This window comes from Artemia franciscana, chromosome 16 (assembly GCF_032884065.1).
Source record: "Artemia franciscana chromosome 16, ASM3288406v1, whole genome shotgun sequence".
Lineage (NCBI taxonomy): Eukaryota > Metazoa > Arthropoda > Branchiopoda > Anostraca > Artemiidae > Artemia > Artemia franciscana.
Genome location: NC_088878.1, coordinates 15,711,247 through 15,730,450, shown reverse-complemented (window position 1 = coordinate 15,730,450; position 19,204 = coordinate 15,711,247). Strand labels below are relative to the sequence as shown.

The window sequence follows — 19,204 nt, the reverse complement described above, 5'->3', positions numbered from 1 at the left end:
ACTATTTAGTGTAAAGAACGAGGTATTAACGAGGGTACAAATCCCCTCATATACATAATAAAAATTAAAGAATATAAAAGTTTGTTACGTAAATTAATTCTTAAGCTACGTATATTTTTTACTAATAAAAAAATTCGTTTAAATAAACGTTTATAGTTGCCTTTTTATGTAACCGAAAAATTGCATGGCAACTAGGCCTCCTTCCCCATCCCTTATTTCTCAAAATCGTCTGATCAAAACTAAGAGAAAGCCATTTAGCCAAAAAAAGGAATTAATATGCAAATTTCATTTTAATAATTTATGTGTGGAGAGCCAAAATCAAACACGCATTAATTCAAAAACGTTCAGAAATTACATAAAAAAACTAGTTTTTTTTTAATTGAAAGTAAGGAGCGACATTAAAACTTAAAACGAACAGAAATTACTCCGTATATGAAATGGGTTGTCCCCTCCGCAATCCCTCGCTTTTTACGCTAAAGTTTGACTATTTGCCACAATTCTGCTTTTTAAAACAATTAAAAGCTTTAATTGCAAGAGCCATGGTCCCAATTTGTCGATCATACCCATTCGGAATGACGTCATGATGGACGGGAAGATGAAAAAAACGGGCGATATCCCTGCAAGGACTAGTATGGACCATCGACAAAAACATAGAGGGGGGAATAAATTTTTAACTGAGGAATTGATTGCTTTAAAGGGGGAGGTGTTTTTCAACGTATTGGGGAGGGTTGATTGAAATGAAATTCTTTAAAAAAAAAATAACAAGAGAAAAGAGCTCGTATGGCACTTGTGATGAGATCGGAAGAGCCAAGAGCTCATATGGTATGAGTTCTAGCAAAATTCTAAGAATCAATAGATTTTGATATTTAAAAGGAAAATCAGAGGCTTAATGCCGGTCGGGATTTAAAATAAGAGCTCTGAGTCACGAAGTCCTTCTAAATATCAAAATTCATTAAGATTCGATCACCTACTCGCAAGTTAAAAAATACCTCAATTTTTCTGATTTGTCCTCTCCCTTCAGCCCCCCAGACGTTCGAATCGGGGAAAACGACTTTATCAAGTCAATTTATACAGCTCCCTGACACGCTTACCAATTTCCATCGTCCTAGCACGTTCAGAAGCACCAAACTCGCCAAAGCACTGAACCCCACCACCTAGCTCCCCCAAAGAGAGCAGATCCAGTCCGGTTATGTCAGTCACGTATCTGCGACATTTTAAAGCAATTTCCAAGATTTCTGGTTTCCCCCTCCAGCCCCCCCCCCCCAATGTCAACAGATCTGATCGGGATTTGAAATAAGAGCTCTGAGACATGAGTTCCATCTAAATATCAAATTTCATTAAGATCTGGTCACCCGTTCTTAAGTTAAAAATACCTCAATTTTTTAATTTTTCCAAATTAACAACCCCCAGCTCCCCGAAAGACAACGGATCCGTACCGTACCAATTATGTCAATCTCGTAGCTATAACTTGTGTTTATTCTTCCCATCAAGTTTCATCCCAACATCTCCACTATAAGCGTTTTCAAAGATTTCTGTTTCCCCCCTCCAACCCTCTATGTCCCTGGATCCGATTCGAATTAACAACCCCCAGCTCCCCGAAAGACAACGGATCCGTACCGTATCAATTATGTCAATCTCGTAGCTATAACTTGTGTTTATTCTTCCCATCAAGTTTCATCCCGGTATCTCCACTATAAGCGTTTTCAAAGATTTCTGTTTCCCCCCTCCAACCCTCTATGTCCCTGGATCCGATTCGAATTGAAAATGGTGCATTTGAGACATAAGATTCTTCTATATATGAAGTTTCATGGAGATCCTATCACCCATTCGTAAGTACGCTTTCCAAGAATTCCGGCTTCCCCTTCCAACTCCCTTCAATGTCACCGGATCTGTTCGGGATTTAAAATTAGAATTTTATAGCAGAAGATCCTTCTAGATATCAAATTTCATTAAGATCTGATCACCCGTTCGTAAGTTACAAATACCTCATTTTTTCTAATTTTTCCGAATTACTCTCCCACCCTCCCAACTCGACCAAAGAGAGTGGATCCGGTCTGGTTATGTCAGTCACCTATCTTGGACTTGTGCTTATTCTTTCCACCAAGTTTCATCCTGATCTCTCCTCTTTAAGCGTTTTCCAATATTTTCGGCCCCCTCCCTAATGACACTGGACCCAGTCGGGATAAAAAAAATAAGAGATATGAGTTTCGAGGTCCTTCCAAACATGAAATTTCATGAAGATACGATCACTCTTTCGCAAGTTAAAAATACCTCACCAAGTTTCATCCCGATCCCTCCACTCTAAGCATTTTCCAAGATTTTAGGTTCCACTCCCCCAACTTCCCCTACACCAGATAAGGTCGATCTTTAATATAAGAGCTCTGAGACATGATATCCTTCCAAACATCAAATTTCATTAAGATCCAATCACTCCTTCGTAAGTTAAAAATAGCTCATTTTTCTAATTTGTTCAGAATTAACCCTCCCCCCCCCCAACTCCCTCAAAGAGAGCGGATTCGTTCCGGTTATGTCAATCACGTATCTAGGACTTGTGCTTATTTTCCTCACCAAGTTTCAGCCTGATCCCTCCACTCTAAGCCTTTTCCAAGATTTTAGGTTCCTCCCCTAAATTCCCCCAAAGTCACCAGATCCAGTCGGGATTTAAAATAAGAATTCTGAGGCACGATATCCTTCTAAACTCCAATTTCATTAAGATACGATTACTCCTTCGCAAGTTAAAATTTCTCATTTTTTCTAATTTTTCAGAATTAACCCCCCCAACTCCCCCAAACAGAGCATATCCGTTCCGGTTATGTCAATAACGTATCTAGGACTTCTGCTTATTTTTCCCACCAAGTTTCATCCAGATCCCTCGACTCTAAGCGTTATCCAAGATTTTAAGTTCCCCCCTCCAACTCCCCCCAATGTCACCGGATCCGGTCGGTATTTAAAATAAGAGCTCTGAGACACGATATCCTTCCAAAAATCAATTTTCATTAAGATCCCATCACCCGTTCGTAAGTTAAAAATACTTCATTTTTCTATTTTTCCTAAATTAGCCGGCCCCCACTCACCCCCCCCCCCCCCCCAGGATGGTCAAATGGGGAAAATGATACACCTCCAAGGTCACTGATACGCCTGCCAAGTTTCATCGTCCTAGCTTGCCTGGAAGTACCTAAAGTAGCAAAACCGGGACAGAGAGACAGACAGACAGACCGACAGAATTTGCGATCGCTATATGTCATTTGGTTAATACCAAGTGTCATAAAAATTCTGATGATTTTAAGAAGCTGGGTAAATTTGCCCGTGCAAACATGGAACGTAGAGAAAATTTTTGATAATTGTGGGTATATTAACGTTAGTGACGTTTTTATTATTATAATGTGTGGTGGAGGATTGCAAAAAGCCTCCATTCAACTGGAGGTCCCAGGGACTTCTTTTTGTTTGATTTTAAGGCGGATTAAACGCTTCGTGAGTCTTGAAAAAATGTGGTAGCTTCCATTCTGCACTAATTCTGGGACCATTGCTTTTCCTGAGGCCACAGTAGTTTCAAAGATTTAATGATTTCGAAAATTGAAACTTGGAATTATATGACGTTAAAAACAACTATGGTATTGACATTTGACTGACTAATTTAGACGCTTCGAACTAGACTTACTAGAAGTTTCAGAAACTCATATCCCAGGAATACGAAGCTTGAAATTAGGTGATATAGAATTTGTTTCACGAGGCAGGAGGGATTGAGTGCATAGGCAGGGAGCAGGGCTCGTGATGAGTAGTACATGCCCTTGTAGAACCGACTAATGGATGTGGTAGTGACTCAGATGTATTTTACTTGTAGCTACAGGAACAAATAAACAGGGTACCAGATTAAAATAAGGCAGTTTTATTAGGAATTTTATGGCCTAGATCGGTTGAAACAGGGACAGACGGTAGATGGTGTCCTAGCCTTGGCAAATCTGATATGAGAAAAAAACAGTAATGGTTAAAGACTACTCAAATTTTATAGAAATAACAATCTAGTTATAACCAATAAAGTATTTGGTTATGAAGTGATCCTTAGGTATATTAAATAAAAAAAAAGTTTTTTTTAACTGAAAGTAAGGAGCAACATTAAAACTTATAACGAACAGAAATTACCCCGTATATGAAAGGGGCTGTTCCCTCTTCAACGCCCTGCTCTTTACGCTAAAGTTTTTACTGTTTTAAAAATTAGAGTTGAGAGAAAGAGTCAAACTTTAGCACAAAGAGCAGGACGTTGAAGAGGGAACAGCCCCTTTTTTGCCGTAGCAAAAAACGTGTTTTTTGCCGTAGCAAAAAACAGCAAATTTGCAGTCTCCGGTACTCGTCGTCATTACCTCTAGGATTCGAATTGGCCAGAGGGGATAGCCTGCAAATTTGGCAAGGAATAAATCACCGATTTTAATGTTTGCAGGATTCATGCCTAGTAAATGAAAGAGTATAAAGTGAAAGAAACTTATCTTTCCATGAGGGCCGAGCCTCACTAACGTATCCAAGTGAACAATCAGTCCAAACTGTACGAGATCGGCCCAACTGCTAATCCTTCTCGACACTAAAAAGTGTAATTAACGGGCGGGCAAATTATATCTAATTTTCTCTACACACCACACTTGGCTATCGTATCTAATTTTCTCAATTCAAAACGCCAAAAATCTCATTGTGTGATAAATTCAAGTATCAGATTGCACAATTTCTGTAGTCACTGAATTAATTCATGGCTAAGGAATCAAGTTCAAACAATTCAAAAGTTCAAACAGGTGTAATCTCTTTGAGAGCTAGTTCAATACTGCAGCATATCAGTATACTGCAGGCATCTTCTTTGAATTAAATTCCTTTTTTTTCGTTAATCTCGGTTATAACGTTTCTTTTCTGATATTACGAGAAATAGAAACATTCAGATCGAAATAAAGATTTTTAATTTTATGAATGGCTTTAGAATATTAAGTGGAAACTTTCGGGCATGATGAGGGGGATGTAAAACTGACGAAAAGGCAATATGCGCATACTTCCTTATATGAAATTACTCCGTATATGAAAGGGGCTTTTCCTCTTCAACGCCCCGCTCTTTACGCTAAAGCTTGACTCTTTCTCTTAACTCTACCTCTTAAAACAGTAAAAACCTTTAGCGTAAAGAGCGGGGCGTTGAAGAGGAAAAGCCCCTTTCATATACGGAGTAATTTCATATAAGGAAGTATGCGCATATTGCCTTTTCGTCAGTTGTACATCCCCCTCATCATGCCCTGAAAGTCGACCCTGATCCGACGACTTTGGGAAAAAAAGAGCGTGGTAGGGGGCCTAGGTGCCCTCCGGTTTTTTGGTCACTTAAGAATGGCACTAGAACTTTTCATTTCCGTTCGAATGAGCCCTCTCGCAAAATTCTAGGACCACTGGGTCGATACGATCACCCCTAGGAAAAAAAAAACAAAACAAATAAACACGCATCCGTGATTTGTCTTCTGGTTACTATTGAGTTTTGGTTACTATTGAGCCGGGTCGCTCCTTACTACAGTTCGTTACCATGAACTGTTTGAAATGGTATTCACACGATGATATAACAGGTAACCTTATTAATCATGTTATTTAAACCGAAGACAGGCAGGATTGATACAAGATACTAAGGTATAAAAGTGTATACGGTTAATTTAAAGCTGAAATTTAGAAAGGGTAACTAAATACCGGGAAGCTATGAAATTGGTACACTCCAGGATGAGAACTTAAGAGACAGTTTCCAAGAACAGTTGAATTCTAAACTGGAGAGTTTGAAATTTGACAACATAGAAGATGGATGGAATAATTTTAGGAAAATCGTTTTGTAAAGTCGCTGATTGAGTCTTAGGGAGAAAAGTTCGAAAGGTAGCTAGGAACACTAGTGAAAACGCTTATTGTTTAATAGAGACGAGGAGGAATCTGTAAACAAATTCAATATAAAAAAAAACAAGTTTTTTTTTTAACTGCAAGTAGGGAGCGATATTAAAACTTAAAACGAACAGAAATTATTCCGCATATTAAAGGGGTTGTCCCCTCCTCAACACCCCACTCTTTACGCTAAAGTTTGACTCTTTGTTACAACTCTACTTTTTAAAACAATAAAAAACTTTATCGTAAAGAGCGAGGTGTTGACGAGTGACAACCCCTTTAATATAGGGAGTAATTTCTGTTCGTTTTAAGTTTTAATGTCGCTCCTTACTTGCAGTTAAAAAACTTGTTTTTTTATTTAAATTCTGAATGTTTTTGAATTAAAGGATGTTTTGATTTTGGCTCACCGCACATGAATAATTAATACGAAATTTGCATATTATATTTTTTTTCGCTAAATGGCTTTCTCATAGTTTTGATCGGACGATTTTGATAAAAAGCGGTGGGGGAGGAGGCCTAGTTGCCCTCCAATTTCTGGCTACATAAAAATGCAACTAGATTTTTTTTACGAAAGTTTTTGTTAGTAATAAACATGCGTACCTGACGAATTAACTTACGTAACAAACTTCTATATTTGTGTATTTTTATTACATATTTGAGGAGGTTCGCCCCCTCGTCAATACCTCACTCTTTACACTAAAGCTTGAATTATGTCCCGAATCTTCAAGATTGACCCCTGAATCACAAAGGCCGTTGAATAATTACTTCAAATTACTAAAAATACTTTAGCGTAAAGAGCAAGGTATTGTGGAGGAGACAAATCCTCTTATATACGTAATATCTTATGTTCGTTTCAAGTTTTAATGCTGCTCATTACTTCCAGTTAAAAAAATCTTTTATTTTCTCATTGCTTTTTAAATAATGCTAGAAAATTCTGCGCCCCCTTCATGGAAATTCTCTTCCCTCGTGATAAATTCCTTCATGGAAAGTTCCTCCCACGTAACCCCCTCAACCCAACCCACCCCCACCCCAACGTAAAAAAGTCCCCCCTGAAAACGTCTGTAAACTTCATAATAACCATTACTATTGAACCATGGTCAAAGTTTGTAACTTGCAGCCCCTCCCCCGGGATGTGTTGGGGATTAAGTCGTCCCCAAAAACATAGTTATTTTGTTTTTGGCTAAGCTAAACAGCTATCTCAAAATTTTGATCCGGTGACTTTAGGAAAAAAGTGTGCGTTGTAGGGGGTCTAGGTGCCCTCCAATTTTTTCGGTCACTTAAAAAGGACACTAGAACTTTTGATTTCCGCTAGAATGAGCCCTCTTGCGACATTCTAGGACCACTGGGTCGATACGATCACCCCTGGGAAATAAAAAAAAAACAACAAACAAACAAACAAATAAACACGCATCCGTGATCTGACTTCTGGCAAAAAATACAAAATTCCTCACTTTTGTAGATGGGAGCTTGAAACTTCAGGAGTAGGGTTCTCTGATACGCTGAATCTGATGGTGTGATTTTCGTTAAGATTCTATGACTTTTAGGGGGTGGTTTCCCCCATTTTCTAAAATAAGGCAAATTTTCTCAGGCCCGTAACTTTTGATATGTAAAACTAAACTTGATGAAACTTATATATTTAAAATCAGCATTAATATTCGATTCTTTTGATGTAACTATTGGTATCAAAATTCCGTTTTTTAGAGTTTCGGTTACTATTGAGCCGGGTCGCTCCTTACTACAAGTTCGTTACCACGAACTGTTTGATTACTTGATTGACAGATCATATGAAAATCAGAAGAAAGCAAAGAAAATGGAGAAAGTAAAGAAAGTGGAGGAAAGAAGTTATGATGTTGGTAAACAGCTGAATACTAAACTGGAGTTTTAAATTTGACAACGTGGAAGATGGATGGAATAATTTTAGGAAAACAATTTGTGAAGTTGCTTATGGTGTCTTAGGTAAGAAAGTTAGGACCGCAGCTAGGAATATTAGTGAAAAAGCTGTAGAGGTAATGGGCTGGTACATGAATTATCTGAGTGATAGATCATATGAAAACAAAAGCAATGTAAAGAAAGTGGAGAAAGTATTAAAATATGAACTAAGGAGGAGTGAAGTGGAGGCCATGGATAAAATTGCCGAGAATCTGGAAGATGCAGTTAGACAGCATAATAGTAAAATAATGTACTGGCATGTTAATAAATTAAGAGGGAATAGTTAATCTTGACCTGTCCCAGTTAATGATAGGAACGGGGCCACAAATTAGTGAGAGAGGAAGATTTAAAGAGAGATGTGCAGAACAAGTTCCAAACCAAGATAGAGCTACAGAAAATGATGAAAATATTTTTGACACTTTGGATCTGAAGGAAGGTTTATTTTGTGTAGAAGAATTAGTGACAGTTCTAGAAGGATTGGAAAAAGACCCTAGATGCTGATAGTGTGTTTAAATATGGTGGTTGCGAGGTTAGGGATAAGTTACTGAAGATGACCCTTCAATAAGAAAGGTGATAAGAGTGATATTATGAAGGCAATAGCCTGGTTTCTGTAGGAAGGGGATTATTTAGTACGATTATACTTTTTATACTTACAGATGCTGTAGATAAAGTTTTAAGAAAAAAATAGTGTGGTTTTGAGAAGGTTAGAAGATACATTGACCGAATTTTCACTCTTAGTTTAGTAATTAAGAAGTGCTTCAGTCATCAAACGCCTTTAGTCCTCAGTTTTATGGATTATGAATAACCGTTTGATTCAGGTGATGGGAGAGCTTTAGTGAAGGTCCTATCCTCGTATGGTATATCAGATAAATACATTGAGTGATTAGTGCTATGTACGAGAATAACGTTGCTGTGGTTAAGGCAGGAAATGAGGTCAGGATTTAAGCAGGGTGGCGTCCTATCCCCATTTATATGGATCATTTTGAAGGACTTTTTTCCTAAGGAGCACAGCAAAGGCAATGGGAGAACATGGAATCAAATGGAGAAGTAACTCTTCTACACTTAGATTACGCTGATGATTTAAGCATCCTAGATAAAATGTTTGCAAAAGGAATGAGCCTTAAGAGGGTTTACGAGTTCAGAGTGCAAGAATAGGTTTGAAAATTAATGTCAAGAACACTAAGCCACTAAGACTAAGTGAAGGTGAAGAGGTAATGCTGGGTAACGAAAGGATGGACAAAGCGGACAGTTTCACTTACCTGGGCAGTATTATTAGCAAAAACGATGGTGCAGTGAAGATGTTAAAAGAAGAAGGCTCAGGGTTTTTTTTCACAGTTTAAAAAAGTTTGGAAGAATAGCAAGATAAGTCCTTAAACCAAGATTAGAATATTGGAAGCCATAGTGATGGCGGTGGCCAAATATGGTTTTGAAGCACAGGCACTCAGAAAAACGACTGTAAATTTCCTAGACATGTTCCAGAGAAATTGCCTACGGATTGTTTAGGGTACCCGGAGGACTGACCGCATATCAAACAGTATGCTGTACGGAAAGTGTGGTACAATCTTTCTTTCTAGGGCTACAATGAGTGAAAGGTTGAAATGACTATGGCACGTTCTGCAGGTAAAGGATGACATATTGCCGAAGGTTGTCCTTTTCGGCCAAGCGTCTAGGCCTAAACGGAAAGCAGGTTGTCTGCGGCTGGGGTGGAAGGATGTCGTAAAGAAATATTTAAGGGAAATGGGAACTTCCTGGGAAGCTGTAAAGAGGGTGGTTTTCAGTAAATTAGGATGGCGGAAAAGCGTGCGTAGCTGTGTTGGTCCCAGTTGGCTTGATGGGGCGGTGAGTTAGTAGTATACTAATTTATATGGTATAATGGCCTTTGAACCCTTCATTTATATGAGCCATGGCAATTTAAAATAGTATTACAATTCTTTTGACCAGCCAGTTTGCTTAGAGGCATCATGTATTTCTTTAAATAATTTTACGTCATAGAAAAATAATATTATTGCGTAATGATGAAACAGTTTGCTCAAAAACATCACATTATTACATCACATGTTTTCAGAAAATTTCTTGGGTTGAAAACCCTTAGAATTCAGACTAAAATGATTGGGCCAAGACTCAGTGTTTTTTACAGTTAAAAAAAGCTTCGGAGAATAGGAAGATACAGTCTTCGAACCAAGATTCGAATATTATAAACTACAGTAATGACAGTGGTGAGGTATAGGTTTTGAAGCATCCGTGCTACGAAAAATGGAGGAGGTTTTGCTTGATGCTTTCCAGAGAAATTACCAACGGATTAAGAAGTCTGCGAACCAAGAATTGAATATTGGAAGCTATAGCGATGACAGTGGTCAGGTATGGTTTTGAAGCGTCGGCATTCCGAAAAATGGAGGAGGTTTTTCTTGATGCTTTCCAGATAAATTGATTATGGATCGTTTTGGATACCCGACTGACTGAACATGTCTCAAACAGTAATTTGTACGAAAAATGTGGCTCAATTCCGTTTTATTCCAGAGCAAAAATGAGATAAAGGATGAAATTGCTAGGCTACTTTCTGCGGATGAAGGATGAAAGATTGCCAAAGATTTTTTTTGTCGGCCAACCGTCTGGGCCAAACAAAAAGCAGGTCGCCTCCGAATGAGATGGAAAAATGAAGTAAGGAAAGATTTAAGAAAAATGGGAATTTCTTAAGAGGGTCTAAAGAGAGAAGCTGTATTGGCCTCGGGCGGCATAGTGCTGCATTGACTTGTTGGTAGTAGTAGCAGCAATATATGTTATTTTGTGTATTATTATGGTATTATTTGTCATATTATATTTGTTTTTTATGTTACTTTTATTGCCATGTGTTTTTTATTATTATTGTTATGCTATTGCCATTATTGTGCAGGTAGGTTTCTCTTTTTTTGCCTTTGTCCTAAGAGGATTTTGTCGCAATAAATATCTATCTGCGGTCCGCTCTTCACTAGATTTCTGCTAGCTACAACCACGATGGGAGGTTTTAAGCCTCCTCTTAAGGCTTTTCATTGAGCAATTTTTATGTTTCTTAGCCTTTACTTTTCTAAGTGGCACCAAAGAGTTCCGATTTTGGCCCAGGTGGCACTTTATTCTGTAGTCTTCATGCCAATTTGACATCATTTTGAGAAGTCTTAGACTCTATATACTTTTTATTTCTGAATTGGCTTCTATTGGGACATATATCATGTTTTCCACGACACAGTTTCTTAGACAACAAGTTTATAAACGTTTGGTTACTATAGGTCGTGGTTTGCTCTTTAATAGATTGCAGCCATTGCTGCGACCATGATTTACACCTCCCTATCTTTCTGTGTTATTTATTTTTCTTTAAAATGAAGCACATTTTTCAATTCTTATTTTTGTACTGCCATTTCTCTTCTTATAAAATTTTTATGCTAAAAAAAAGCTTGAATTTCCACATTTGTAATGACTTATACCTAATTCGAATCTGATTGCAAAATTGAATTCGTGAGATATTTTAAGGCAGGGTCAGGGACAGAACAAGTTAAGTCTGAAAAAAAAAACAAGTTCAGTAATAAAAATTTATCATACCCTGTAGCCCCTTTCTCCCATCATTCCATATGCTCCAAAGTCTCCTTTAGATCCTTTCGGTCCTTGGGGTCCTTCTGGTCCTATTACTCCAGGAAGACCATAGGATCCTTGCAGTCCAGGAATACCCACTTCCCCCGGAGCCCCTTTCATCTGCTGACAGTCACATCTTGAACCAGCTACACAGCCTTTGCAAGCCTGAAAAAAATATTTTAATTATGAACGGAAGAATTTCTTGTCGAGGTGTGTGTTTGTGCACAGGTGGACAGGAGAAAGAGAATCAGAGAATTTTTCCAGGCGAACCGTTCTACTTCAGGCTAAGATTTTTTTTCTGGGAACGGAGGGTATGTTGGATTAGTCTAGGGAAAGGTGTGAGGGAGTTATCCCTAGCCTCCCTGTTAGTGTTTTTTTTATGTGTGTGTGGGTGTTTGTGGGCAATGCATGCATACGTGCACGTGAGTGTTCGTCTCTCTGTGTCGACATCTGTCAGCATCTATGTGAATAAAGATTCGAATATTGCAAGCCACGATACTTGTTGTAGCTGCAGTCAGTTGTTTTCCCTAGCATTAGTAGTATTACCGACCCAGAAACCCTTGTATGCCGCTTTCGAAGGAACTGAACACCATTCTCGAAATATGTCGGTGTTCTTTAGTTTTTTGTTGTTGTGTTTTTTTAATATGAAAACCACGCTGCAATAAGTCTAGAAATCTTTTAAAATCAACTTTGGTGAAAACCAAACACCACATGTGCAATAAGTATAGTGTGTTTTGATTTAAGAACATCATACTAAGATATTACTAATATTTAATACTTTAGTACTTTCCATTCCCTGCATAGTACCTAAACTACCATGAGCAGAAAGACGTACATATTTATATGTGCAAAGTTGGGAATGAAGAAAAGTTGGTTTTTGAATAGATCAGGACCCCATTTTGGGTCTTCCAATCATAGAGATTGAAACTTCTTTCATAACTCTGATTTGAAATAAGGTGAAGGGTTTAAATCATTTTTGCGATATATGCTTATCATGTGTTGATGTCTGCAGGTCTGTATTGTAATATTAGCCCCATATTTACAGATAGTAAGCTCACGAAAAGTAGATTCACGAAAATTTGAGGAGGTAGGGAAAAAAATTATCTCTTAAAATCTAGGGGTGGATTCACCCCTAAATTCAGTTGTTATAATAAAAATACCTTGAAAAAGCCATTTTCAATGAAAATACCGAAAAACAGGTATTTTAAAAATTAAGGGCGACAAATCTTCGGCGGGGGAGGATAATGCCCACCCCCACCTCCCACCCTATTGACACCACTGTATGGTGAAAATAGATCATAGTCTACGAAATGTGTTGTTAGTGTCACTGAATCTAGTACAGTCATATTACTGTCTTAATGATTCCTGATGTTTTAAATCTGTTCATTTAGGACAATTTTCTAAATACCATATGATGGATCATAAGCCAAAAAAGTACAATAATCTATAGGTACGTACTTTAGGGTAGGGAAGAGAGTTAGAGGGCATTGCCCAAGAGCCCTTTTTAATTTGTTCAAAGATTAAAATCCATGTGTGTCTCTGATTTTAGCAAATTCTGTTATGTTCAAAATTTGCAAAACTTGCTTAATATGTTTTAACTTTCAATCATTTGGGACCATTCTCTAAGCAATCTAAGAATGACCACGAAAGAAGTACAAGCTATATATATATATATCAACATGTGAGGGTTGGAGTTAGAATGTTAATAAGCCCAAGGTCCTCACTCTGGGCCCTACAGTCACAAGGATAGACAATTCTTGCATAAATCTTATTTCCAAAGTAATAACATCCTCGCGATTTATATTAATATCTATCTCTGGAGCTTCCGTCTTAAAGCGGCTATTTCCATGATTTTAGGCCTTTAATTCTAGGACTATACGTATCGTGTCATCCTCAGAGGCATATCTACCGGACATTTCAAGTTTCGACCCTTCACGATTCTTACCTGATACTCTGTAGGCTGTAGGGGCAACAGAGGTTACTTGAGACATTGGAGGGGTGGTAGGCTATTCTACTGTGTAATCTGTTTTTTTATCTTTAAGAGTTACCAGGCACCAGATTTGAGACTGAGTGAGCCCTACCTCAGTTTTCTGTGACCATTTTTTCTATAAGGTGACCCCTGGTAAAAAAAAAAGGTAATGCAGTGGAAACGCTTCGCTCTTTCCCAGGGTTATATTCAACAATAATGCGCTGGTCTGTATACGCTCGTCTACTGTAGATCTTTTCGGTTTAACTAAGAGGCCGAGGGATTTTTTTTTTTATTAAACTAGGGGAAAACCACTACCCAATTCTTCCTGTATTCCTGAGTTCAAATTCTTGTTCCTTGCCGTCAAAGGTGAGGAAACAGTTACACTAAAACATAGCTTCTAGCCTAATTTTTTCCTTGTTCATGTTCGAATGAAAGGCCTAGTTATTAGATAATGGAAACTCAGGGATCTGTCTAAGCTTTTGATCCTTATTCCACGAGATATTTGGTGAAAAACTACAGGACAAGATACCAGGACGCTCAAATGAAATCTTCGATAAGTGAAAAAACGAGTAACTAATTCAGAGTAAAACCCTTAGCAAAATTAGAAAAAAGTAGACAGTCCTAGACAACTTAGGAAAAGCGAATATCGAGTTCAAGCGATTATCTCAAGAAAAGCGTGAATCTAGTTCTTTTCGGTAAAGTTCTAGATGAGGGGCTTTTGTCTATTTTGGAAGTAGCAGAGAAAGTTGAAAGACACTCTCAGGAATAAATCAAGAGCATCAATGATCCCCTGGAGAGGTATTTTGAAGTAACTGTCTCCGCCCCTTTCCCCCTCAAAAAGAAACTAACCCTTGATGACCTTTTACATTCTTTTTGCTATAAAATTGCAACCTTTAGAAATAGATGTGCTCCACAAATGAGGCATAGAGAAAGTTTTTGAACCCCATGTCCTTGCTCAGTTTTGATTTACAAGGGTTTTTAAGACTCGAAGTTCTGTTTCTTAATTATCTTAAATAAGAAACAAATACAAAGTAGAAACAATAGGGGAAATCTTTTCAAGACAGCGGAAATCAGTTCTATGAATATTTCGGCCCTATGTCCAAGGGCCGTCTTCAGCACAATACGAGACCGAGAGAGAAAATATGTATATATAAATAAACTTACATTAAATTGTGAAAATTAAAACTAATAATGTTTTTAAAAAGTTTTTTTTTTAAAAACAGCCCTAGCATCCTTACTTCAACGAAGTTCAACCAGGACTGACAAAAAGAATGAAGTGAGAATATAAATTCATTCAAACTAAAGAGAACAAAATGATTCTTAGCAGCCTGTCTCAAAGGCCTTTCCGTAGCTGGTTCAATACTATTATAAATCGGTTCAGTAAAATATTTCGTTAGTTCATTATGGCACTTGGTATTAACCAAGTGACATATAGCAATCGCAAATTCTGTCGGTCCCGGCTTTGCTACTTTAGGCACTTCCAGGTAAGCTAGGACGACGAAATTTAACAGGCGTATCAGGGACCGGACCAGATTAAATTAGAGATCGTTTTCCCGATGTTACCATCTGGGAGGGGGGAGTGTGGGGCCCGTTAATTCGGAAAAAATAGAAAAAAGGAAGTGTTTTTAACTTACGAACGGTTGATCAGATCTTAATGAAATTTGATGTTTGGAAGGATATCGTGTCTCAAAGCTGTCATTTTAAATCCCGACCGGATCTGGTGACATTGGGGGAAGTTGGGAGGGGGAAACCTAAAATCTTGGAAAACACTTAGAGTGGAGGGATCGGGATGAAACTTGGTGAGAAAAATAAACACAAGTCCTAGATACATGGTTGACATTATCGGAACGGATCTACTCTCTTTGGGGTAGTTGGGGGGGGGGTCAATTCCAAAACATTAGAAAAAATTAGGTACTTTTAACTTACGAACGGGTCATCGGATCTCAATGAAATTTGATATTTAGAAGGATATCGTGTCTCAAAGCTCTTATTTTAAATCCCGACCGGATCTGGTGCCATTGGGGGCCTAAAATCATGAAAAACGCTTAGATTGGAGGGATCGGGATGAAACGTGATGGAAAAAATAAGCAGAAGTCTTAGATGCGTGATTTACATAATTGGAACGGATCCGCTCTATCGGAGGGGGGGGGGTAATTCTGAAAAATTAGAAAAAATGACGTATTCTTAACTTATGAAGAAGTGACTGGATCTTCATGAAATTTGGCAGGCATATCAGGGACCGGACCAGATTAAATTAGAAATAGTCGTTTTCCCGATTTGACCATCTGGGGGGAGTGGGGCCCGTTAATTCGGAAAAAATAGAAAAAGTTAAGTATTTTTAACTTACGAACGGTTAATCAGATCTTAATGGAATTGATGTTTGGAAGGATATAGTGTCTCAGAGCTGTTATTTTAAAATCCCGACCGGATCTGGTGACATTGGGGGGAGTTGGGAGGGGGAAACCTAAAATCTTGGAAAACGCTTAGCGTGGAGAGATTGGATGAAAATTGGTGAGAAAAATAAGCACAAGTCCTAGATACATGATTGACATAACCGGAACGGATCCGCTCTCTTTGGGGTAGTTAGGGGGGGGGGCAATTCTGAAAAACTAGAAAAAATGAGGTATTTTCTACCTACGAACGGGTGATCGGATCTCGATGAAATTTGATATTTGGAGGGGTCGGGGGGACTGGAAATTTTGGAAAACGCCTAGAGTGAAGAAGTGACTGGATCTTCATGAAATTTGGCAGGCATATCAGGGACCGGACCAGATTAAATTAGAAATAGTCGTTTTCCCGATTTGACCATCTGGGGGGAGTGGGGCCCGTTAATTCGGAAAAAATAGAAAAAGTGAAGTATTTTTAACTTACGAACGGTTAATCAGATCTTAATGGAATTGATGTTTGGAAGGATATAGTGTCTCAGAGCTGTTATTTTAAAATCCCGACCGGATCTGGTGACATTGGGGGGAGTTGGGAGGGGGAAACCCAAAATCTTGGAAAACGCTTAGCGTGGAGAGATTGGATGAAAATTGGTGAGAAAAATAAGCACAAGTCCTAGATACATGATTGACATAACCGGAACGGATCCGCTCTCTTTGGGGTAGTTAGGGGGGGGGGGGCAATTCTGAAAAACTAGAAAAAATGAGGTATTTTCTACCTACGAACGGGTAATCGGATCTCGATGAAATTTGATATTTAGACGGATATCGTGTCTCAAAGCTCTTATTTAAATCCCGACCGGATCTGGTGACATTGGGGGGAGTTTGGGGGGCCTAAAATCATGGAAAACGCTTAGATTGGAGGGGTCGGGATGAAACTTGGTGGGAAAAATAAGCAGAAGTCTTAGACACGTGATTTACATAATTGGAACGGATCCGCTCTATTGGGGGAGAGGGGTGGTAATTCTGAAAAATTAGAAAAAATGACATATTTTTAACTTACGAAGGAGTGATCGGATCTTCATGAAACTTCATATTTAGAAGGACTTCGTAACTCAGATCTCTTGTTTTAAATCTCAACCGGATTCAGCGTCATTGGGGGGGGGGCAGTTGGGGGAGGCCGGAAATCTTAGAAAACACTTAAAGCGGAGAGAACAGGATGAAACTGGATGGGAAGAATAAAAACCTGTATTAGATACGTGACTGACATAATCGGACCGGATCTGCTCTCTTTGGTGGAGTTGGGGGGGGGGGGTAATTTGGAAAAATGAGGTATTTGTAACTTACGAAAGGGTTACCAGACATTAATGAAATTTGATATTTAGAAGAAATTCATGTCTCAGAGCTCTTATTTCAAATCCCGACAAGATTTTTTGACATTGGAGGAGCTGGAGGGGGAAATCTTGGAAAACATTTGGAGTGGAGGAATCGGGATGGAGCTCGGTAGATAGAATAAGCAAATGTCCTTGATACCTGATTGACGTAACCGTACTGGATTCGCTCTCTTTGGGAGAGTTGGGGGAGGGTAGGCGTTCAGTGATTTGGCGAATTTGGTGCTTCGGGGCGTGTTAGGGCGATGAAAATTGGTAGGCGTGTCAGGGACCTGCACAAATTGACTTGATAAAGTCGTTTTCCCAGATTCGACCATCTGGGGTGCTAAAGTGACAGGAAAAATTAGAAAAAATGAGGTATTTATAACTTACGAGTGGCTGATCGGATCTTAATGAATTTTTATATTTAGAGGGACATCGTGACTCAGAGCTCTTGTTTTAAATCCTGACCGGCACTAAGCATCTGATTTTCCTTTTAAATCAATCTATTGATTCTTAGAATTTTGTTAGAGCTCATACCATATGAGCTCTTGGCTCTTAGCTCTTCTTGCCTCGTTACAAGTGCCATATGAGCTCTAAGCTTTTGTTTTTAATTAAATTTGAGTATAAAGAATTCAGTGAGTATTCCCATAAGTCCATGTTCAAAGAAATTTTATTATTTATTTTAAGACTAATTTCGATTGATTCCCAAACCACCTGTTTTATCCCCAAATCATTAACAATGAGTGAAGATTTTTCAAAAAGTATCGTGTGGGACGGACTATTAAATATATGCTAACCTAAAGCAGAATCAAAGGAGTTGTTGGAACTATTTAAAATTAATGCCTTGTCTATGTCTTTTTTACGCTGTTGTAACCGTTTGGGTCCTGCCGACATAGTAATCACAATCACAGGGTATTTGATAGACCCCCCTTTGGCGAGTAACTGGGGTCTTATCTTTACCGGAATTTAAGAAATTAGTTATTTTAAAATTATTAGTAAAAACTACGTACAGATAATTTGTTGTGAAAATATTCACAGAACTGATTTCCACTGTCTTGAAAAGATTTTCCCTAGTGTTTCTACTTTGTATGTGTTTGTTGTGGAAAGGCAGTGTGGTCTTCGTCGCTATTTTCATCTTAAATAAAATTCTTAAGACTATTTCTTCAATTTAGCAAAAACACTTGATGTGGCTTAAATTCCTGCTATAATACTAGGAATTCCATTTTCTAAGATTAAAGCCAAAGAAAAGATACTGAAAACCAAAAAAAGGTAAAACATTTTTTTGTGAAAATTTAGATAGGTTATCAATGTAATTTACATAATTTAGTCATGAATGTAGGTCATCAACCTGTTCTCGATGTAAACACCAAAGATCTAGAAATAATGGGGGAGGGGTAGTAGCAAGGCAACATCTTTCATCGTATATTATAGGCACTAGATTCATTCTTGGAAGTTTCATTCACATAACTACATAACTGAAAAATCCTTATATTGCTCCAAGCTGCAATTTAAGGTAATAACTAAACTGCTTTCCAATATAGAAAGAAGCCCCTTAACTAAAAGTTCACTTTCTTTTCTTTATCATTTCATTAATAGTTCATTATGAGTAATCGCACACACTTAGCTAAAATCGTATCTTTTATTACCCCTTGTTTCTGGCTGCGGCATCCGCCTCAATGCCGTAAAGAACGAATACAATGAAATATGGCCTCTCGCATTATGGTATCTCTTGGAGGTAAAATTTGTCCCTGCGTACCCAGATGAATCGACATATAATTCCAGGCATGGTGCCCTGGGTACAGACGTTCGAATAAACACAAATTCAGCCGTCTACATCTGTTTTACTAGGCCTAGGAATATCCCAAGGGAACATGAATTTCCGGCGAGAGTCACTTCCTAAGATATTCGTTATCAACCTTTCCCTTTTCGACTAATATCTTGCGGCTTTTCAAGTCCTTAGATCCCTTGTTATCCCCCAATAAGTTTTTCTAGGATAAAATATCAGTATCCAAAAGATTACTCTTGCGCCAAGTAACCTGTTTTGTCATGTTCTGACCAATTGTCATCATCATTCG

General features: G+C 38.2%; 1 protein-coding gene across 1 annotated transcript in view; it reads right to left on the bottom strand.

Moving 5' to 3' along the window:
* Positions 1–19,204, bottom strand: part of LOC136037123 (collagen alpha-5(IV) chain-like) — a 151,832-nt gene that overhangs the window by 132,093 nt on the left and 535 nt on the right. The window contains exon 2 of the mRNA XM_065719608.1: positions 11,377–11,571. Coding sequence (XP_065575680.1) covers positions 11,377–11,571 — 195 coding nt within the window. The remainder of the gene's footprint in view (positions 1–11,376; positions 11,572–19,204) is intronic.